This window comes from Carcharhinus amblyrhynchos, chromosome 7, assembly GCF_965287045.1.
Source record: "Carcharhinus amblyrhynchos chromosome 7, sCarAmb.v2.hapA, whole genome shotgun sequence".
Taxonomy (NCBI): Eukaryota; Metazoa; Chordata; class Chondrichthyes; order Carcharhiniformes; family Carcharhinidae; genus Carcharhinus; species Carcharhinus amblyrhynchos.
In genome coordinates, this window is record NC_137330.1 from 96,513,129 (window position 1) to 96,536,568 (window position 23,440).

At 40.1% G+C, this 23,440-nt stretch overlaps 1 protein-coding gene across 1 annotated transcript in view; it reads right to left on the reverse strand.

Annotated features, from left to right (window-relative positions):
* The window catches only part of ascc3 (activating signal cointegrator 1 complex subunit 3), a 522,713-nt gene that overhangs the window by 452,607 nt on the left and 46,666 nt on the right, over positions 1-23,440 (reverse strand). Inside the window, exons 6-8 of the mRNA XM_080192820.1 lie at positions 18,044-18,242; positions 8,313-8,448; positions 4,608-4,733 (exon numbers count right to left, since the gene is read on the reverse strand). Of these exons, the coding sequence (XP_080048946.1) occupies positions 4,608-4,733; positions 8,313-8,448; positions 18,044-18,242 (461 nt within the window). The remainder of the gene's footprint in view (positions 1-4,607; positions 4,734-8,312; positions 8,449-18,043; positions 18,243-23,440) is intronic.

Consider the following 23,440-nt stretch of genomic DNA (forward strand, 5'->3'; position numbering starts at 1 on the left):
AAATGCTAGCCTTGTCAACGAAATCCACTGTCTGTGAATGAATAAAATGTGATTCAGAATCATCATGTTGCAAATTATACTCTTGGCCTTGCTCATGTACTCAGTTCCTGAAGTCCCATTCATTTCCTTAGTTCTTTTTCCTCAGTTGCACTAACCCCATGATTCTCACTAAGCCAGAAAAATACTCACCTTAATTCCTGTTGTGTGCGTGCTATAGTTCTGGATTGATCTTACATATTAACAAAGAATTTCTATTTATACAGCACGACTATAGAATATTTTTCCATGGTGTTGCACAGGAAAGTCATCAAACAAACTTGAAACCAAACCACAGAAGACGACATTAGGTCAATAATCAAAAGTTTGATCAAAGAGGCATGTTATAAGGAGAAATGTTTGGGAGGATTCTACCCAGTGTGTTCTATCTACAGCCAACAGTTTTGGCAGCTGAATGCATAGCTGCAAGAGCATTAGGCCAGAATAGAGGAGCACAGAAGGTTCAAGGGATGGAGAATGTTAGCGAGATAGGGAGATAGGTCACGAAAGCTTTTGAAAATAAGGGCAAGAACTTTAAAACTGAACCAATGCTTAGCCAATTCAAGCGCAATTATCGTGGGTGAACAAGATTTTTTTTGCAAGTTAGAAAATGGGCAGCAGAGTTTTGGATTACCTCAGGTTTACAGAGGGTCAAAGATGGAGGCCAGCAAATCGTGCATTGAAATTGTCAAGTCTAGGGGTAACAAAAGGTTTCAGCAACAGATGAGGTATGACTGAAAGGAGCTGGCTGGTGTTATTGAGATACAAATAGACAGTCTAAGTGATGTATGGATGGATGGCCAGAAGCTCTTCTGAGGGTTAAATTCAATGCTGAGATTGCACACTTTCCAATTCAGCATCAGACAGATTCCAGGGAGACAGATGGATTAAATGGCTAGGGAATGGAGCTTGTGGCAAGGACTAAAGATAATGACTTGTGTCTTCTCAGTATTTATAGAATCACAGCCTCACATTGCTGTCACGGCGCAGAAAGAGGCCATCTGGCCCATCGTGTCTCCACTGTTGCATAGTTTGATGAAATTTCTGTTTGTCCAGTACTGGATGTTGAACAAAAAGCCAGACAATTTAGAGACAGTGGAGGTATCACTATTGCTAAACACATGATGTTCCCTCCAGATAATTAAAACTCAGATTTAATATCAAGTAGTCCTGATTTTAAAATAAACAACTGACATGCATATTCCCTGTTGGTAAAAAAGGTTTTTCCCTAAAGTAAGCTACTGAACTCCAATTGTGCAAACTGTGAAAATACCTTCCTTGCATCAAGACTTGCTCTTCAAGATTAGAGTGGCCTATATGATGATAAGTAATGCTAACTAACAACTTTAAAGGGGACATTGAATGGGTGGGATTGGATCGGTCCCACCTCACCCAGTTTTCCTTTCACTTGACATCTGCAGAAAAGATAATCGGGTCGAACGCAAAGGGATGGCTGTCTCAATACCACTAGGTTTAGAACAACCAAATTTGAAAGCACCCTGATAATAGAGGTTGACTAAGATCAAGGCAAGCCTGTTACAAAAGGTTAAAAAATAGCTACTTGGACATCTTTTACGCTGGGATGAGCAACTGAAAAGCACTTTACATACAGGGGATTCTACACAAATGGCAATTGAGCGCACCAATACCAACTCATAGAAAGAGAAACACAAGTGATCAAGAGTTAAAATTAACTTTTTCTGTACTAAATTCTCCCGATTCAAATAAGCTGCCATGACTCCAATGTCTACTGTAAGTCAAGTTATTTCCAAAGCTCTATCCACTGGTTGCAGGGGAAATTGTAAACTAAGCAATAGTTTGATTACAAATAGGACATCAGAACAAAAATGTTAGGAGAATAAATGTTGTGAAAACTTTTATTTATCAGTAAATTGTAATTAAATCAGTAACTTTGAATTCCCGATCTTCACTAAAAGCTAAAACATATGCAAACCAAAGAATAAACCCCACCATAAGCAATCTTAAAACAGATTTCAGAAAACAGACCAGTAGCACAATGAACAAAAATAAAAATATAAAATGCAGACATACTCAGTAAGTTAAGGTGAATCAGTGAAGAGAAGCAGAATTAGCATCACATGTTATGATAACCTTTCATCAGTATTTTGCTTTTGCAGAATTAGCAGTGTCAGCTATAACTACCATCAAAAAGATCGATCTTAAGGAGGCTTTGAAAAGTAGGGAACAGAAGTGGCAAACTGACTAAACGTCTGGAGTGGCCCACACTGGAAGTAAAAGATAGTGCCGCAGAGAGAGAAATTAAGAAGAAAAATTTGCCTGAAAACTGATTCAATTTATTTTTCCTGAAGGAATATACATTAATAAAAACATCTTAATTTTAAGACGATAGTAATGTGTCAAATGGCATACAGAGCAAAGCATATTTTAAATTTTCTGTGGTCTTTTTTCTGAAATCTGTTCATTTTAAAAAATCCAGAATGAAGTAAAGTTGAATACTTTTACTTTACCCTAGTTCAGTTAAAGACAACAACTTGAGAAGTGTTAAGCAGTGACGATAAAAAAAGCAACAGCGAAAGAGGGTATGGTTCACTTATAGCATTAATTAGGCTATTAGTTCAGTCTGAATTACACGACTCCCCAGTGTTCTCTGAAAATCATTTCTAAACTAGAAATGGGAAAACTCAGCCAACAGCAAATTTTGCAGCCTTTGAAGCTCTTCAACCTTTGTAGCTCAGTACTGGCATCAATGATGCAAAGTGACAGCAATTTTTGTGTAACACTGTGTACACAAGCTTGTATGAATACACTGATGTCAGTCTAGCTTAAACATCTGAGCTGATGCTGATGGCATCACTTCTGAAGCATCCAGTCCTCCAAAGCACAAACTAGAAAACACATTATCAATCCAACACCACTTAGAATCACAGAATCCCTACAGTACAGGCTGAGGCCATTTGGCCCAACAATCTGTATCGACCACAATCCCACCCAGGCCCAATTCCCATAATCCTGCACATTTACCCTGCTAATCCCCTGACACAAGGGTCAATATGACACGGCCAGTCAACCGAACTCACACATTTTGACTGTGGGAGGTAACCCACGCAGACCCGGGGAGAAAATGCAAACTCCACACAATGAACTGAGGCCGGAGTTGAACCAGGGTCCCTAGCACTAAGAGGCAATGGTGCTAACCATTGTGTCACTGTGCTGCCCTCTTCAAAAATATTCAAATCAAAATTACATTAAGTATTGGCTTTTTAAGATCAATAAAACTTTGTGTATTATTTTTGTGTTTTGTGGCAGCATGGACCCTTTAAGTGGGAGGTTCCTGAGGGCCACATGATCGGGCTGGGCTCTAAGGAGAGGCGAAGTGGGATGACATGCCAATCAAGAGCAAGGGCGTGTGTCCTGTGTTTGTATATAAATATCATTGATAATAAACCCTTGAAGCCACATTGAGTTGTCTTCAGAGTTATTACATGTATCTCTTCCCTTATTTATAGCTGTGACGTCCAAACTCCAGACAATTTCACTGTTCCAAATGGCCCAGCAGTAAGCTCATGATTAAAGACGAATACGAAAACTGATTTACCAGTGGATTTTAAAAAAAGAGACAGTGCCCCGGCTCACCATGGACTAATGTGCACTTTTTCATTCCCAACAGTCTCTTTCTAATCAAAACTGTCTTAGGAATCCAGGATGTGGCAAATCAAAAACAAGTGGGGTTGTGCTGTTTGTCTTCTCAAACACTACCAGCCTGAAAAGTGATTTGGTTTGGTTTATTATTATTGCATGTATTAACATACAGTGAAAAGTATTGTTTCTTGCACCCTATACAGACAAAGCACATTGTTCATAGAGGAGGAAATGAGAGAGTGCAGAATTAAGTGTTACAGTCATAGCTAGGGTGTAGAGAAAGATCAACTTAGTGCAAGGTAAGTCCATTCAAAAGTCTGACGGCAGCAGGGAAGAAGCTGTGCTTGAGTTGGTTCGTACGTCTCCTCAGACTTTTGTACCTTTTACCCGACGGTAAAAGATGGATGTCCGAGGTGCGTGGGGCCCTTAATTATGCTGGTTGCTTTGCCAAGGCAACGGGAAGTGTAGACAGAGTCAATGGATGGGAGGCTGGTTTGCGTGATGGATTGGGCTACAGTCACGACCCTTTGTTTCTTGCCATCTTGGGCAGAGCAGGAGGCATACCAAGCTATGATACAGCCAGAAAGAACGCTTTCTATGGTGCATCTGTAAAGGTTGGTGAGAATCATAGCAGACATGCCAAATTTCCTTAGACTTCTGAGAAAGTAGAGGCGTTGGTGGGCTCTCTTAACTATAGTGTTAGAATGGGGGGAGCAGGACATGCTGTTGGTAACCTAAAAACTTGAAGCTTTCGACAACATAAAACAAAATGAACATTGAAGGAAAAAACATGCTGCTGTGGTCTCAAAAAGCACATGGAAATACTAACTGCAATCTCAAAGTCAAATAACAATGTTGTGACTAACTGACAAACACACCAAAATCACTTTCAATAATTCAACTGCAAACTACATTACCAATAATCTCTACAGTATCAATTTATTCCTTACCTCATCCAAGTTTTTGATATCAATAGGTTTCTCCTGAACACCCGCTGGCATTGGCTGCGTCGCAGGAATGACTACTTGTTCGTAGACTTTGTTATTCTCTCGCTCAACATCTTCTGGAAGAAACATCTGCACAATATTAAATCAGATAGTTTAGCATAAGGTCAGATTATCAAATCATAAATGGAACAATTACGAAGAATACACAGATGGAGTTGCCGAAGTTGGAGTGGGGTAGGCACAGTAAATAGTCTCACAATACCAGGTTAAAGTCCAACAGGGTTTATTTAGTAGCACAAGCTTTCAAAGCGCTCACTTGATGAAGCAGCAGTGCTCCAAAAGCTTGTGCTACCAAGTAAAACTGTTGGACTTTAACCTGGTGAGGTGAGACTACTTACTAAGAATACACAAAGAACTGTATCACTCAGTCATCAGTTCTACATTATTTTCATTGGCTATTTATTGATTTAGAATTAACAACACCTTACTGATATCGTGCATGAAGATCACACACAAAAAATCTACTGTAAAGTACAGATGTTTCATCAATATAAGTCCATACATTGAGAACTCTAAGTTGTAGATTAAATCACTTCCACTTTCCACATCAACTATCCTAGCAGTGTTTCAACATAAATCTGTCAACATTTTATTCATGTCCATCTATATATGGCCTTTATAATTCTTTTTCAACCCTCCTCCCTTTCATTGGCTCAAAATTTATTACACTTTTAACTTCATAGTTCAGATGAAAGGCCGATGTGAAACATTGGCCTGGATTTTCATCCTCAAGGCAGATAATGAAGTCTGAAAAATTCCCCGCTCAGGCCGCCTGCCTCAGGGGATTTTCATTACGAGGTGGGAGGAGAAGTAGGCTGCAGTTGAGCAAGGCAATCCAGGAAAGAGTTCAGAGGATGCCACAGCAGCTGGTGGGTGCTGAGGCAGGTTGTTTAAAAGACCCACCTCAATGCTATGGGACTTTGTCCCACTTCTAATGAAAAAAGTGAGATCATCGAGTACTCAATTCCTCAACACCATACCCACCTCATATCTCATTCAGGCCACCTCATGCCACTCCAATTACCCCTCATGCCATCCATGCCAAGCTATTACCACCATCCATCCACACATTCCCTCATGCCAAACTAGAGAAACAGGTCGTATTGAGGAAACAGGAGGTCTGCAAAAAGACTTGAACAGGTTAGGAGAGTGGGCAAAGAAGAGGCAGATGGAATACGATGTGGAAAAGTGTGAGGTTATGCACTTTGGAAGGAGGAATGGAGATGCAGACTATTTTCTAAATGGGAAAATGCTTAGAAAATCAGAAACACAAAGGGACTCAGGATTCACTGTTCAAGATTCTCTTAAGGTAAACGCGCAGGTTCAGTCAGCAGTTAGAAGGCAAATGCAATGTTAGCATTCATGTCCACAGGCTAGAATACAAGAGCAGGGATGTACTTCTGAGGCTGTGTAAGGCTCTGGTCAGACCCCATTTGGAGAATTTTGGGCCCCATATCTAAGGACTGATGTATTGGCCACGGAAAGGGTCCAGAGGAAGTTCACAAGTGATCCCTGGAATGGAGAGTTTGTCGTACGAGGAACAGTTGAGGACTCTGGGTTGGTACTCATTGAAGTTCTGAAGCATGAGGGGGGATCTTATTAAAACTTACAGGATACTGCGAGGCCTGGATAGAGTGGACGTGGAGAGGATATTTCCACTAGTAGAAAAAACTGGAACCAGAAGGCACAACCTCAGGCTAAAGGGATGATCCTTTAAAACAGAGGTGAGGAGGAATTTCTTCAGCCGGGGGTGGTGAATCTATGTAACTCTTTGCCACAGAAGGCTATGGAGGTCAGGTCATTGAATGTCTTTAAGACAGAGATAGATAGGTTCTTAATTAATAAGGGGATCAGGGGTTATGGCGAAAAGGCAGGAGAATGGAGATGAGAAAAATATCATTCATGATTAAATGGCGGAGCAGGTTCGATGGGCCAAGTGGCCTAATTCCATTCCTATGTCTTATGGTCCTTTACAACACCCACATTCAGCCCCACCCCAATATATAGCTAACTATGGCATTTTCAAATGCATTCACTCATTATAGCTGTACAGAACAAATGGACCCTGTAATGACAATAGGAAGTATAAAAATACGCTGCACTAAAATACAGCCATAGATAATGTGCCACTCTCTTGAAAACAAAATCCTTTTACTACCAGTCACTAAAGTGCTGATCAGTCAAACCCTTTAAAGTTTCAAAAGCAGAAAATACAAGCACTTGAAACCTCTTTACTTTGGATAAGTAAACAGAATGTAATTTACAAAGGAGATCACTGAGCCAGAGCTGTCAACCAAACAATGTTTCCTCTGGGGTTCAGCTCTTTCAACATTCTACTGGATGCATAGGCTCTCAGTCAAGTCTCGTTATGTATTCTCAGCTGAGACCCCAAACATCCATTAGCGGATTAAAACAAATGAGCCCCAGGGAAAATGTCAACTGTCAGTTCTGGTTCTCTGATCTGTTCCATCAATTGCACAACATTTATGTACACATTTAGAGGTTTCAAGTGCTTACAGCTTCTGTCATTGATACATTGACGAGTCTGGACGACAAATATATTTTAGCCTGTAATAGGAGGCTTTTTTTTAAGAAATTGTAAAGTTTATTTGTCAATCCACAAGTATCCACATTTGTCATCCTAGTGAACTTTCTCCAAACCACCTCCAATGAAATAACACCTTTCCTTAAATAAGGGGATCAAAACTGCTCACAATATTCCAGATGTGGTCTCACCAGTATCTTGCATTGTTGCAGCAAGACTTCCATACTTTTGCACTCCAACCCACTTGAAATAAAGGGCAACATTCTTTAGCCTTCTTGCTTACCTGTTACAACTGTGTGCTAGTTTTCTGTGTTTCATACACATGTACCCAAATGGTGGGTGAATGGAAGTCCCATGACTTGACATGAGGGTGTGAGGAGATGGGAAGAGAGTCATTAGGTGGCATAGGGCTGATGAAAAAGACCTTTTGAACTTACCTCTCAAAAGGTTCCCCATGCAGACTTTGATTAACAATACCTCTGAAAGGACCTTCCAGACCCATGATCACAACCAATTAGATAGGCAAGGCAGCAAACACACAGGAACACCACCATCTCAAAGTTCTCTTCCAAGACACTCACCATCCTGACTTGGAAATATATCGCTATTCCTTCACTGTTGCTGCATCAAAATCCTGGAACTCCTTCCCTAGCAGCACCTGGAGTGCACCAACAAACAGGGCTTGCAGCGATTCAAGAAGGCAGCTCAACACCATCTTTTCAAGGACAATTTGGGACATGCAATAAACACTGACCTAGCCAGCGATGCCCACATTACAAGAATGAATAATTTTTTAAAACCACAGCTCTTTGAAAAGCTGGACCAATGCCATAAAAATTGTGGAAGAGTAGTACATGCCTATCTCTTTCCTGCATGTTAGATGACCCTGGTGCACATCAGAAACTCCGGTAATACGGTTGAAAATCCAGGCCACCATTCTCACCCTTCCATAGAATCTCCTCATCTCCATGAAAATCCTAGCTGTTAACTCTGTTTCTCCTTCTAAAGATGCTGCCTGACCTGCTGAGCATTTCCATCATTTTTTACATTCATTTCATTTACTAAATGCATCTTGAACAGGGAAAAGCGCAAGAGAAACATACCTTTGCACCAGCGATAAAAGCTGGCGATTGTACTGCTTCACCTTTTGAATCATAAACATGTGGGTAATGGATTCGTTCATAATCACGCTGTCTCGTAAGTATTGGTGCTATCCGTGCATTCTGAAGAGAATGCTCCCTATAAATTAGACAGAAGAAAATGTCATTTTAAAATCACACCCGCATATGTGCCACTTGAAACTGTGAAGTGTTCTGGTGTTTGGACACCACTGGCATAAATAATGAAATAACAGGGAAAAAATGTCATAACCAGACTTTATTCCTTTACGCAATTTATTCGCTATTAGGAAAATCCTTCTTATAAGTAACATGCAGTTCATTTTACAATCGCCATTTTAATGAACCTTTTATGTTATAAAACAATCCCTCCAGATTTGTATTCTGCTGTGGACATTAAGGATAAAACATTTCATTTCTATGGCAGATAACTGTTTACAGAACAGGTGACCAAATATATGCGCTAAGTTATAATCGTATTTTAAGGACATAATAAATAGGAGCAGGAGTAGACAATACGTAAGACCTAGGAGCAGGAACAGGCCATCTGGCCCCTTCAGCCTGCTCCGCCATTCAATAAGATCATGGCTGATCTTTCTGTGGATTCAGCTCCACTTACCCGCCCGATCACCATAACCCTTAATTCCTTTACTGTTCAAAAATTTATCTATCCTTGCCTTAAAAACATTCAATGACGTAGCCTCAACTGCTTCACTGGGCAGGGGATTCCACAGATTCATAAGCTTTTATGTGAAGAAGTTCCTCATCAACTCAGTCCTAAATCTGCTTCCCCTTATTTTGAGGTCATGCTCTCAGTTCTAGTTCAAGTTACAGCCCACCAAGCCTGTTCTGCCATTCAAGATGATCATGGTTGACCTTCGCCCTCAACTCCACTTTCCTGCCCGCACTCATATCCCTCAAAAGTCGCTCTCTCCCTGTCTCAAGCATATGCAGTGATGACACATCCACAATCCTCTGCGATAGAGAAGTCCAAAGATTCACAAGATACTTCTCCTCATCTCAGAAATAAATGATTAGGCCCTTCTCTTGAAACTCTGCTCCCATGTACTAGCAAGGGAAAAAATTCTTCAGTATTTACCCTGTCAGGTCCTCTCATAATCTTGAGTATTTCAATGAATCACCTCTTATTCTTTTAAATGCAAGAAAATGTAGATCCTATCTATTCCAGTCTATTGTAGGACAACCCTGTTATTTCAGGAGCCAAGCTAGTGAATTTTTGCTGCTGCTCTACCTCTAGTACAAGTCTATTCCTCCTTAAATACGGAGAACAAAATTGCAACACTATTCCAAGTGCAGCATGATTTCTTTATTCTTGCATTCCAGTCCCTTTGCAATAAAGGCCAACATACCAGTTGCTTTTCAAGTTGTTTGTTGCACCTGTGCACTAACTTGCTCAGTTCCTTGTAAGAGTACACTCAAAGCTCTGAACAACATTTACAAGTTTCGTGTCTTTTAAAAGATATTCTGCCTTCCTATTCTTAAAACCGCACACTTCCCAAATTACTATACCACTTCGTTGCTCACTCACTGAACCTTTGTCTCTTTGCAGCCTCTTTATGTGCTTGTATTCCCACCTAGTTTTATGTCATCATTAAACTCAGATATCTTACTCTATGACTCATGTAAGTCATTAATATGAAATAAGGAACCAACACTGATCTTCACAGCGGCACACTAGACACAGGCTGCCAACTTGAAAATGCTCCATTTATCCTTATTCCTGGCTTCCTGTATATCAAGAAATCCTCCCTCCATGGTAATATATCAACCCAACTTCATGAGCTCTTATATTATGTATTAACCTTTTGTCTGGCATCTTATTGAATGCCTTTTGGGAATCCCAAGAACAAAAATCTTCTTGTTCCCCTTTATCTTTCCTAACTCTTGCACGGTGGTGCAATGGTTAGGACTGTTGCCTCACAGTGCCAGGGACTCTGGTTTGATTCCTGGCTTGGGCAAGTGTCTATGCATGTTGTCCCCATGTCCACACGGATTTCCTTCGGGTGCTCCAGTTTCCTCCTACAGTTAGTTTAGGGGCAGTGACCATGCTACATTCTCCCTCAGTGTACCCAAACAGCTGGAGTGTGGCCACTAGGTGATTTTCACAGCAACTTCATTGCGATGTTAATGTAAATCTACTTGTGACACGAAGAAATACACTAATTCGTACATCCTCAAAATGCTAATAAATTTGTCAAGCAGGATATTCCTTTCATAAATCCATATTGACTTATTCCAAGCATACCACGCTTTCTAAGTGCATTGTTAAAACTTTCTTAATAACAGATTTTAACAGTTCCTTGACTGATGTCAGACTAACTGGTTGGTAGTTCGCTGTTATCTCTCTGCCTCTTTTCTTGAATGGCAATGCTACATTTGATTGGTTCCAACAGGTTGGAAGTTTTCTAGAGTTTACAACTGGCATTATCAATATTTTTCTATACTTACATCAACATGCGTAATTCGTAATTCTAATAATAAAGTACATTTTGATAGTCAAAATAATCCAATAAACTGCTGCCATCTATTTAAAAATCACAACTGTAAAGGAAGGATATAAGCAAAGCTTCAATAACATCTTCACAGACTTCTTAAAAAGCAGGCTCTCTTTAATCCTTCCTTTTTCTATCTTCAAAGATTTGTAATCTATACCTCTAAAGTCAAATAACTCTCCTGGCAATAATGTACTGAATTTTATAAAAACAATCAATCTTTTTCCTTTATATATTGTGGAGTGAACCATAGCATGTCAATGGCTAGAAATATTTATGCCCATAAATGACAAAGCATTCAGTTCAGATTAACTGGTCACGATTTATATTTTTCTCTTTAGCTGATAATTAGACATGCACTCTCCAGTGCCCATCGCAAAATCAATTATTTTCTCATTTAAAGGCATATCAAGCAACAAGATAGAGCAGGCTTACAAATAGTTTCATGTCAGTGTTACTGAAAAAAGCATGGTGTTTCATTTCTGCAAATACTTCCCTATTGCAATAGCAAAAATGAAACCAATACAGAGATGAATAACATTTTAAAAACAGCAGTCAGTGCAGTGCATTAATTTAAAAGTTTAATGTTTATTTATTAGTGTTACAAGTCGGTCTACATTAACACTGCAATGAAGTTACTGTGAAAATCCCCTAGTTGCCACAGTCCGGCACTTGTTCGGGTACACTGAGGGAGAATCTAGCATAGCCAATTGACCTAACCTGCACATCTTTGGACTATGGGAGGAAACCAGAGCACCCTGAGGAAACCTATGCAGACACAGGAGAATGTACAAATTCCACACAGACAGGGACCCAAGCCAGGAACTGAACCTGGGTTCCTGGTGCATGAGGCAGCAGCGCTAATCACCGTGCTACGGTCTGAGTCCTTGCCTTCTTTCAACCACTAATTCAGCAAAAACCCAGTGGAAACACTGAAGACACTAACTACCCAGCCAAGTGTAAGCCATTTTTTTTCAGAGTTTCCAAAGTTGAGACAGGAGGTAAGAAGAACCCACAATCAAATTCTACCCTTCCCAATGTCCCATTCAATTATGTAACTGGCATCAATCTGCTTCAATGAATTGAAAACTAGTTAATGGGCCAGAAATTCCAATCTCCAGCAGAGATGTATACTCTTCCAAAAATAGAAAACAAATTTGCATACTTATGTTTCCTGAGCAGCTCTGCCAAAACTACCGATGTTTGCAGCAGCCTCAGACAGTCACTGCCACTATCTGACCAAGCCCCAGCGTGTCGCAAACGATTTCTAACCATGCCCCCTTAGGATGCAGCAAGCCTGGAAATGCCAATTAGGGTCCAGGCTCCAAAAGGCTGTTTTGCATTGAACAGGGACCTTAGCTCTTATAAAAGGTATGTATTTGCATTAAATGTTTTCTTTGTATTTCTTTTAAGTTGGTAATGCTACTGTTATTGGTTCACTCAAACTGTAAAATTTTACATTTAATTTAATTATTGAACAGGAGTACTATTCAATATGTACAAATAAACAAATGTTTTATTTGTTTTAAATTTGTGAAAGTACTATTTAAAGTCATAAAATCATAGGGGCAAATGTTACCATTACACCCACCATGAGAATCATAGCGGGCAAGGGGTGAACCATGGAAAGGTCGTTAACCTCAGCTAGGATTTTCTAGTTTGAGGCGAAATCGCCCAGAAAATCCCACCCATAAAATCCCTACAGAAGGGAGCCATTTGTCCCACACTGAAAAGGATTCCACCCAATCCCCATGAATTTACGTTGCTAATCCCCCTCACATTAAAGGGCAATTTAGTATGTCCAATCAACCCAATCCGCACATCTTTGGACTGTGGGAGGAAACTGAAGCACCTGGAGGAAGCACACAGACACGGGGAGAACATACAAACTCAACACAGTCACCCAAGTCCAGAAATGAACCCACGTCCCTGGATGCCAGGCAGAAATATTAACCACTGTACCACCATGTCATCCTGAATCTGCATTGTGGTATTATGTAACTTTTTAATATGGTGTCATGCTTATAAGTATGTGTGTGTTTTCATTTAAAATATAGTCAGATCTTCTTGAACCATGATTTGGATACATGCATGAGATCGATCAAAGGAGAGTTCCGTTTTGGGCTGTGGAAAATCTAGATGTGTCTACCTAGCTGTATTCTTCTGCCTTGCTTACTTTATTTATAATTCTTATATTTAACTGTTCTGTATGTCTCAATAAAGCATTTGTATAATTCTTTATTGAAATGTTTTGTTTCAATAAAGCATTAGTAGAATTTCTGCAGTTTAATGGAAAACATTTATTAACAAAAATGTTATAAATGCAAACTTTGATACCATGTTAACACATAACTAAATATTTTACTTCAGCAGCTGCACTGACATTTTTAAGTGCCTCATGTTTCAAGTTTCTTACAAAATATATTCTTCTGGCAACAATCAATAAAATATCTATACATTAACACAACAATGCTGTTGTCGCTAAACAAGGAGGTGAGGGATGGATATGAAGAGGGATCAGGAGGGGGAGGAAGAGGGGAAGGGGGTGGGGGAGAGGGAGGAGAAGATTTGGGGAAAAGGGGGATTTGGGGAAAAGGGGGATTTAGGGAAAAGGAGGTTTCCGGAAAAAGGAGGGTTCAGGGAAAAGGATGAGAGGAGGGAGGGAAAAATGGGGGAGAGGGAAGGGTTTGGATTTTACGTATAGTGTGACTCTTCCAAGCCTACATCAAAGTCTCAAAGAAATTCAGTTAAGAATCAAGTAAAAAGCGCAATGTTCCAGCGGTCGTACAAAGTGCCTCCAGATTTTCAAACTGCACTGGATTCTGTTATACCGAGTTCACATCAGCTTACAGGAGACTTGCATTTGTCATCTTAATTGATACAATTTCCTGAAGCATTTGAACTAGCCAAGTTACACAAGGATCAATGTTGCAAGCAGGGGGACTTTTAAATTATGGTTAAAAACTGCTTAAAATATATTGCAAATTCCAAAGGTTGAAATTCATTCCAGACACTGACATCCACTTTGTTATATACGAATGAAGATTTTTAATGGAATTAGTTGTCATGACAACGTTGTAAAAAAATTAAAAATCATTCTTTCACTTTGAGCAGCACGGTAGCACAGTGGTTAGCACAGCTGCTTCCCAGCGCCAGGGACCCAAGTGCAATTTCCAACTTGGGTCACTGTCTACGTGGAGTTTGCATGTTCTTACCGTGTCTGCATGCGTTTCCTCCGGGTGCTCTGGTTTCCTCCCACATTCTAAAAGACATGCTAGTTAGGTGCATTGACCTGAACAGGCGCCAGACTGTGGCAACTAGGGGAATTTCACAGTAACTTCACTGCAGTGTTAACTTGAGCCTTACTTGTGACTAATAAATAAACTTAAACTTTAACTTTTTTTCTGTGCTTTACGTCATACGTTAAATAACTTTTGAAAACTACCAAAAAGACAACCAACTCAAAGAGTGTCTGCTGCCTCTATGTGCGGCAGCTTGACTGAAAAGAAGTGCAAATAAATAACGGCAAAAATTCACCTAACAACAGCACAGGCAGTGGAGGTTTTGGCACTATTACAACTTAGTGCTTCAGGACCAGCAATTTTTTGAACCTCCATTGGAAGTTTAAGATTGGCACCCTTTCAACACATGTGCTGGGACTCCCGTGATGTCCCACGTGCATGCCCAGTGCTTAATCAGCAGAACCTGGCATTTCGGGCTACAAGTTACACTGCCATGTTTTCTGATACATTTACGTAAGAAAGACCAATTTAAAAGGTTGAGATGAGCTTCTCATAGATCTCAAAATGAAATATCATTGTTAGTATGGAAAGTTGAAATCAATTTCCTGAAAATTTTCTTCCCAATTTGAATTTGTTAGAAATTGTGGTTTTATAGGACATCTTTATTGTAGTAATATCCGGCAAAAAACAGTTTTCTTCAACTGATCTGCAACATAATGGGAAATACTGTTTGCTAGTTCTCGAAGGTATTTTCTTTGAAATCTCAAGTCTCCAAGGAGAAGAGTCATAGAAATAATTGTGATGAGAATAAGGCAATGAGATGCATTAAAAAGTGGAAACTGAAGCCTGGAAAAACCTCAAGGTAAATGACCAAAGATCAGGAAACAGACATGACTGATGCAGCAATGGCACTGGCCTAATAAGCTCATTATACACGAAATAATTGATGCGGTCATCTTTGATCCCCAACTTGTCATTGCTAGAAGTGTAGCACTCGAGGTATTCAAAGTAATGCTCAATCTAACCATTTAAACTCAGGGAGTTTCTGTGATTTAATTTACTCTTTAGATATCATAAAGGTCCACAGCACAAACAAGACCCTTCAGCCCATGATGTAGGGGGCTAGAAAAGGCAAATAAAACACACAATACTGACTTAAGAGTGAGTGATCTTGGACTATGGGTACGCTGACAAGAACTACTGCTATAGAAGTCAGCTCTATATAATTAAAAAGTGCTTTTCATTTTAAAAAAAACTTGTATTTTGAATTTATGAAATAAACGAAGTTTGATTTCAGATTTTGTGGAACTTTACAGTCAATGACAAAATACAGCAGGGCTTGGTGGGAGAGGTATATACAGTGGTTGCATTCCACTGAACAACAGTTCCACTGAAAGCAGTTATGTTATCAATAATAGTCGAGAACAAGATAGCTACCAATGTCACTTTGATGAATAGAGCTGTACAGCTCTGAGCTGATAATGCAGGTGGAGGACAGACACAAAGGATTTCTCAGGGTCGGACAAGTGTCACATGGGTTCAATTCAATGGGAATCATCCTTTCATTCAGCATCCCATGTTGTGGGGCAACAAGAGGGAGGCAACATTCATAATTACTAACAAATGAAATCCCATTAGGTCAAGATGTGTATTTTTTTTGGCTGGAGTTAATGACAGAATGTTTATTGACTGATTTGTATTAATGTTTACTGGATTATGTCCACCAGGATGGTGGGAGAAATGATTTTGTAACTGTATAATTGTCCTTGCAAGGATTTTGAAGGGCAGAGTGATATCAGACAGCATGCATCCCCTATCTGGAGCACTAAGCTTCTTCGTATCATTCTCCCATTTGATTGTTTGGTTAAATAAAGTACATCTTAAAATCAGTAAACTGCATTTCATAAGCCTTTGTATAGCTTAAGTTTGAGCAATTCATAGCCTCAGGAGAAAGACCTCTGCAGCTGCCCATCACATCTGCACTAGTCAAAAACAAACGACCTAACTATTCTAATCCCTTTTTGCAGCATATGGCCCATGGCCTTATAGGCCTTCGCATCGTAAGTGTATATCTAAATACTTCTGAAATGTTATGACAGTCTCTGCCTCCACCAATCTTTCAGGCAGCGAGTTTCAGATTCTCACTACCCTCCGGGTGAAAAAGTATTTCCTTACATTCTCTCTAAACCTTCTGCTCCTTACCTTAAAGCTATGCCTCCTCCCCACCCCAGTCATTGATCTCTCCACCATGGGGAAAAGTTTCTTCATGCCTACTTAATCTATGCCCCTCATAATTTTACACATCTCAATTATGTCTCCCTTCAGTCTCCTCTGCGCCAAAGTAAACAACCCCAGTCGATCCAATCTCCGTTCATAACTACAATCACCCAGCCCAGGCAACATCTTGATAAATTTCCTCCACTCCCTTTCCAGTGCTATCCCATCCCTTTTATAACTCAGATTTCGCACACACTCCAAATGTGACCTAACCAACATCTTATACGGTTCCAACATAACCTCACTGCTCTTAAACCCACTGCCTCAGCTAACAAGGGCAAGGATACCCTATGCCATTTTCTCCACCTTCCTACTACCCGTGTGTACATGCACACTAAGGTCTCCCTGATCCTCAGTGCTTTCCAGGGTCCCACTGTTCATCAAATCGATTGCAACCTTACACTTATCCAGACTGAATTCAATTTGCATTGATCAGGCCATTAGACTAGCCCAAGTATATCCTTCTGTAATCTAAGATGAGACAAGCATTGCATGAAAAATATAGTGGGAAGAGAAACCATTATACTTCAATAATAAATCTGGCATTTATTCTGTGACATTGTTCATTGGTCAGTTAAAATTGCTTAGTACCCATTCTTGTTTGCGATTTAACAGCAAGGCAGACAATGAGAGGGCGGATGGGGAGTTGGGAGAATGCTGCAATGGAAGCTGCCAGTATCTTAAAGGGTTTGTACAAATGACACAGATCAACTACAAGACAGAAGGCAACTTTCTGGGATTACTGGGAGAAAGGGCCATGAAACAAGAAAACATTAGGAAGGTCTTGAGGACTGAGAGCACTGAGAAAATGCTCTGGGAATCTCCCTACAGAAAGGGGACCCCAAAGTCAGGAGGGCAGTGTCTTGATCTGACAGGTTTGGAGCACTTGCGGAGGTCATAGAGTCATACAGCGTAGATAAGACCCTTCAGCCCATTGAGTTTGCACCAACAATAACTACCATGAAAGGCACGCTAATCCCATTTTCCTGTACTTGTCCCACACCCTTGAATGTAAAGACATTTCAAGCCTTCATTCAAATATTTTTTAATGATTGTAAGGTTTCCAGCTTCAACTATCTTCCCAGATTCCCACCACCCTCTGAGTAAGAAAGTTATTTCTCAAATCCCCTCTGAATTTCCAACCCCTCACCGGAAAACAATGCCCCTTTGTGACTGACTTCTCAGCCAAGGGGAGCAGCTACTCCCTACTCACCCAGTTCATATCTCTCATAATCGTATACACCTCAATCATGTCCCCCTTAGCTTTCTCTGCTCTAAAGGAAGCAATCCAAGCCTATCTAGTTTCTCCTTATAGCTTAAATGCTCCATTCAAGGCAACATCCTAGTGAAGCTCCTCTGTATCCTCTCCGGTGCTATACTAGATTTCTAGCAGTATTTAGGAGGGTAATCCAGCAGAATTGTATGCAAACAACCCTCAATATTTTACAGATCACCATGCAACCCATCCTCCTCCTCTAACACTCCATTCCTGCCCACCAGATTCTCCAAACTGTTCCCACATCTTTTTACATTGTTGAATGAACAACAAATTTGTTTTTAAAATTCCATTTGTCAACTAAAATTTTATGTCAATATAAATAAAGTTCATTTTCAATTTTAACAAACAGATTAGTTGAGCAGGACTACAAAAGCTAGCCATATAGAGTTTTGAATGTTATCTTACCTTTGTAACCGCAATTCTTTTGGATCAAAGCATTGAACTCCTTCTGAAACTTCCCCTTCATCTTTTTTCTCTCGCTTGGCTAAACGTTTTTCTTCTCTACGATACTGTTTTAACAGCTGTTTTTCTTGTTCAGACTGAACAGTGACTTGACAGCCATAAATGGGTTGCGCATTTCCCCCAGTACCTTTTTTGGAAGCGTCTGTAAAATTAAATCAGCTTTAATGAAGTCACAAAAAAAGCCCTGCAATTATATGACACTTTTAACGTGGTAAAATATTTACAGGAGTATTATCAAACAAAACTTTATCCTGATACACTTAAGGTGACATTAGAACAGATAGCCAAAGAAGTGAGCAAAAAGTAGGGTCTTAAGGAGTACTGTAAGGGAGGAGAATAATAGAGGGAGGGAATTGCACAGTCAACAATTTCTCGGTATTAATTGGAATAATTATTTGGATGCAGAAATGACAAAAAAATGAACAATTAATTTTAATGAATAATTTTTCAGGAAGACTTAATGACAACTGGAAAGTATTTTGATGGCAAAAGACACATTTGTCACTGAGGTTATTCCTCAGCGCATTTTGATGGCAAAAGACATTTGTCACTGAGGTTATTCCTCAGTGACAAATATGTCCTTTGCCATCAAAATAGTTTCCAGTTGTCATTAAGTCTTCCTGAAAAATTATTCATCAAAATTAATTGTTCATTTTTTGTCATTTCTGCATCCAAGTAATTATTGCAATGAAGCCAGTTTGATTTGCAGATACAAGTCAGTTCTGAGTTTCAGAACTGGCCTTATTACTACCCAATTTTCTAGTGTAAGCACATATGCAGAATTATTTTCATCATCAGGTACATACTTAGACAAGTGATGAGAGGAAAATATAACGTGGTCCATTTAAAAGGAAGGATTTTGAGCTTAAAAAAAGTAAAGGCTAGACAAACTCAGCAAGTTTAACAGCTTTGAAGGAAACTGTTAGAGGGATTTAGGATAACTTAGGACTAAAAGACTGATAGATTAAGATAAAATGAATTGAATTTAGAGTGAATACATATAGGAAAAGTATAAAGTACCTGGAGTTACAGAGGTACTGTTTTGCATTGAAACATATATAACCACTGTTAGAGAATTTAAACATGTATTTTTGAATATTCTGTACACCTTAGCCAACCACATACTGCCCCAAGGCATGGTGGGATATAGCTGAGTTAAAAAAAACACATTCCTTGAAAAACAATACAGCCACGAAGTAGAAAGGTGCTCTTTTATCAGCATAGGGCTCAGATAGTTCGGGCAATCCCAAACAGCCAAACGAATAGAGTACTGATAAAGAATTGCTTAGTAGATACAGACTTACATATTTGAGGTTTCTAGGAGACGGTGGGAAAGGACTTTCCGGGCTTACATATTGAGGTTACTAGGAGACAGTGAGCAAGAACTTCTGGACTCTATAGACCTATGTACTTTCATGCTGCCAGAGGGTAGAATGTTATTGGCCAAGATAGATGATTCATATTAAAATGATTGGCTCATCCGGTTATGATCAACAGCATAGGTGGACAGATCATTTCTGAAAAATGTATAATTGCAATTCTGATAACAAATGTAATTTAGAGTAATTTGGGCTGCTTCAAATCATTCTCCCACACATGTGGACTAGGCCTGGGTGACAATAAAGTACGTCTTCAACCCAGAATTACTGTTTCTATGAGTTATTTGTATGGCTGAACTGTAATTAATAAAGGGAAATCTCTCACTTAAAAGCCAGCATAATACATCGTACTCTGAAAAACTCCTAAAGAGACAGAAACAGAGTTAACATTTCAAGCCAAAAATTTCTACTTCAGTTCTAAAGAGCTGTCATATTCAACTGGAAACATTAATTCTGTTCCTCTCATTACAGATGCTACCAGATCTGCTTAGTATTTCCAGCACTTCATGTTTTTTATTTCAGGTTTCCAGCAACTGCAGCATTTTATTTTTATTGAAGGATATTGAGACTTGATAGAAAGTACATGCCAGTTCACTCAAGTACTGCCTGGCATGAGAAAATTTAAATAGAAAAGGCTGTGAAAAAATGCTTTTTTTCTTTCATTAAAAAATTGGTGGAGTTGTAAAGGGGTGTAATTCATGTACCAGGTTAGTGCTCAAAAGCAGAAAATATAATAAAATTCAAAATCAGATAGATGGATGAAGGAAAAAGGAATGAAGTTTTACAAGAACAGGTAAACAAGATTAGAACTATTTTCTCTTGTGGTAAGCAAATAGCTATATGGGCTGTGTGGGACAAATGGCCCATTTCCATCCTGCATTTTCTGTGCAAGATAAAGTTGAAGGGATGAGGCCAATTAAATGGAAGTGTCACAACAAACAAAAATTCTGGCAACTTTGAGTGTTTCATTAGGCATACAGAGAGTTAACAATTTTTGCTGAGATTACAAAGACAGATGTAGTGAACAATATTAAGGGGCAGGGAATAAAATTGATGGCATATTTCTGTCGATAGTGGAGCAGTGGCACCTAATCCCTTGTCTGACAGCTGCTAAAGTTAAGAGAATGCCGGATATAGTGGAGAATATTTTCTTGTATTTATTCATGGGATTTGGGTGCCGCTGGCTGGCAAGCATTTGTTGCCCATCCCTAGTTGCCTTTGGAGGGCAGTTGAGAGTCAATCACAATGCTGCAGCTCTGGAATCACATTTAGGCCAGACCAGGTAAGAACAGATTTTCTTCTCTAAAGGACATTAGTGAACCAGATGTATCTTTTCGACAGTCACAATGGTTTCATGGTCATCAGTAGATTCATAATTCCAGATTTTTAAAATTATACCCAAATTCCACCATCTGCCATAGCAGGATTCAAACCCAGGTCCCCAAAACATTAGCTGAGTTTCTGGGTTAATAGTCTAGTGATAATACCACAAAGCTATTGCCTCCTCATTTCATTCCATGGTACATGCTCCATAAGTTAGCATTTCAAGCAAGTCTGCAGCAGATGGAACAAAATTGCACATGCTTTTTAACTGACCCAGGCTCCATCAACATTGTACACATAGTACCCAATTTTACCATTGCATCGCGCCCATTTTCGGGCGCGAAAACATGGTAAAGTTGGGTGTGAGATCATTAACGCAATCCGTGCCTTCATCCATGCAGACAGCCACCTTACCTAGTTTGGGGGGGGCGGGGGGGGTAGTCCACAGCCACTCTGAGGGCAATCGGTGGTGGGGGGGTGGGAGGGGTCACAATCAGTCAGGGTAGCGGGGGGAGTGAGTGGACAAGGGGGACAGCGATGTCTGTGGGGTCATCACTCCCACCTTTCGCTCCCAGACCACTTTCTCCATTTTCTGCGGCTCAGGAGTGATCTGACACAGGCGTACTTCTTCAATTATTTTTCTAACTACGCATGCGCAGTTCAGAGCTCCGATCATTTCTGGCGTGACAAGTCCTGCCCACAGCACAATTCGGACTCACGATTCTTTTTTCAGGCCGAGTGTGTATGGGGGCACCTAAGAGCAGATTTCCAAGTCGGATCTGAACTGCACTCAGATTTAGCACTTAGAATGAAAATGGTAAGATCAGGCCCATAGCCACTGGGGACAGAATAACTTGGGAATACACAAGTGAGCAGAAACATATGGAAAATTCTATTCAGCCTTCTGTCATGCCACATGATTAATATATGACATGTTATCATTTATCTGGCTCTAAAGAAATAGCCAAGACAAATGTTAGCCTAAGTTTCACCTGCCATTGTAACATACAACTTAGCAAAGTTTAGGGAGGCAATGGCATAGCGGCATTATCACTAAGCTATGAATCCTCATTAAACTATTAAACTCAGCTGGAAACAGAGGGTTCTGGAAACCCGAGTTCAAACCCCACCACGGTAGGTGATGGAATTTGAATTCAACAAATTACAATTTCTTATGTAAAATATATCCGGAATTAAGAATCTACTGATGACAATGAAACCATTGCTGATTGCCAGAAAAACCCATCTGGTTTACTAATATCTTTTAAGGAATGAAATCTGCTGTCCTTACCTGGCCTGGCCTACATGTGACTCCAGAGCCACAGCAATGTGGTTGACTCTCAACTGCCCTCCGGCAACCAGGTATGAGCAATAAATGCTGGCCAGCCAGTGTCGCCCATGCCCCATGAATTTTTTTTTAAAATGTAGAACCTCAAACAACACAACAACTTATCAAAGTAGAGCTCAACCAACATACAGTCTGTCAAAGTGAGATAATGTTATCTCTGCCTGCAGATGCAAATGCTGGCAAGAGAACACAGGACAATTTTTGAGCAGTCTAATCTTCCTCCCATCCCTTTTGTTAAAATACCTTCCTCTCCTCAATTCAACTCAATTTCACATTCCTGCCCAGATGGAAGTATATTTTGGTTATATTGCTCATATATTTAAAAATTACACCTAAATGATTAATAACAAAACAAAACAGAAGCGATCTAACTGTAATTAAAATAGCTATGAAAAATAATGCCAATGCATTCAATTAATCAGTCAGGAAGGCCCACCCTCAGCGCATATCCTTGGCCATATATCCGGGGAAGTGCCGGAAGATTGGAAAATGGCTAATGTTACACCGCTGTTTAAAAAGGGTAGCAGGCAAAAGGCAGGGAATTATAGGCCGGTTAGTTTAACGTCTGTTGGAGGAAAAATGCTTGAATCCGTCATCAAAGAGGAAATAGCGAGGCATCTTGAGAAGAATTGTTTGATAGAGCAGACGCAGCACGGATTTGTTAAGGGGAAGTCGTGTCTGACGAATTTATTGGAATTCTATGAGGACATGTCTAGTGCAGTGGAAAGAGGGGAACCGGTGGATGTGGTGTTTCTCGATTTTCAGAAGGCGTTTGATAAGGTGCCGCACAGAAGGTTGTTACAGAAGGTTAGGGGGCATGGAGTTGGGGGTAAGGTGTTAGCGTGGATAGGGGATTGGCTGTCAAATAGGAGGCAGAGAGTGGGTGTCAATGGGTGCTATTCGGATAGGCGGTTGGTGACTAGTGGAGTGCCCCAGGGATCGGTGCTGGGGCCTCAGCTATTTACCATTTATATAGACGATCTGGAGGAGGGAGCCGAGTGTAAGGTGTCGAAATTTGCTGATGACACAAAGATAAGTGGAACAGCAAATTGTGCGGAGGGTGTAGAAAGTCTGCAGAGGGATCTAGATAGGCTGAGCGAGTGGGCGAGGACCTGGCAGATGGAATACAATGTTGGCAAGTGTGAGGTTATCCACTTTGGTAGGAATAATAGTAGGAAAGACTACTACTTACAGGGCGAAAAGCTGCAGCATGCAACGGTACAGAGGGACGTGGGGGTCCTTGTGCATGAGTCGCAAAAACCCAGCCTACAGGTGGTCAGGAAGGCAAAT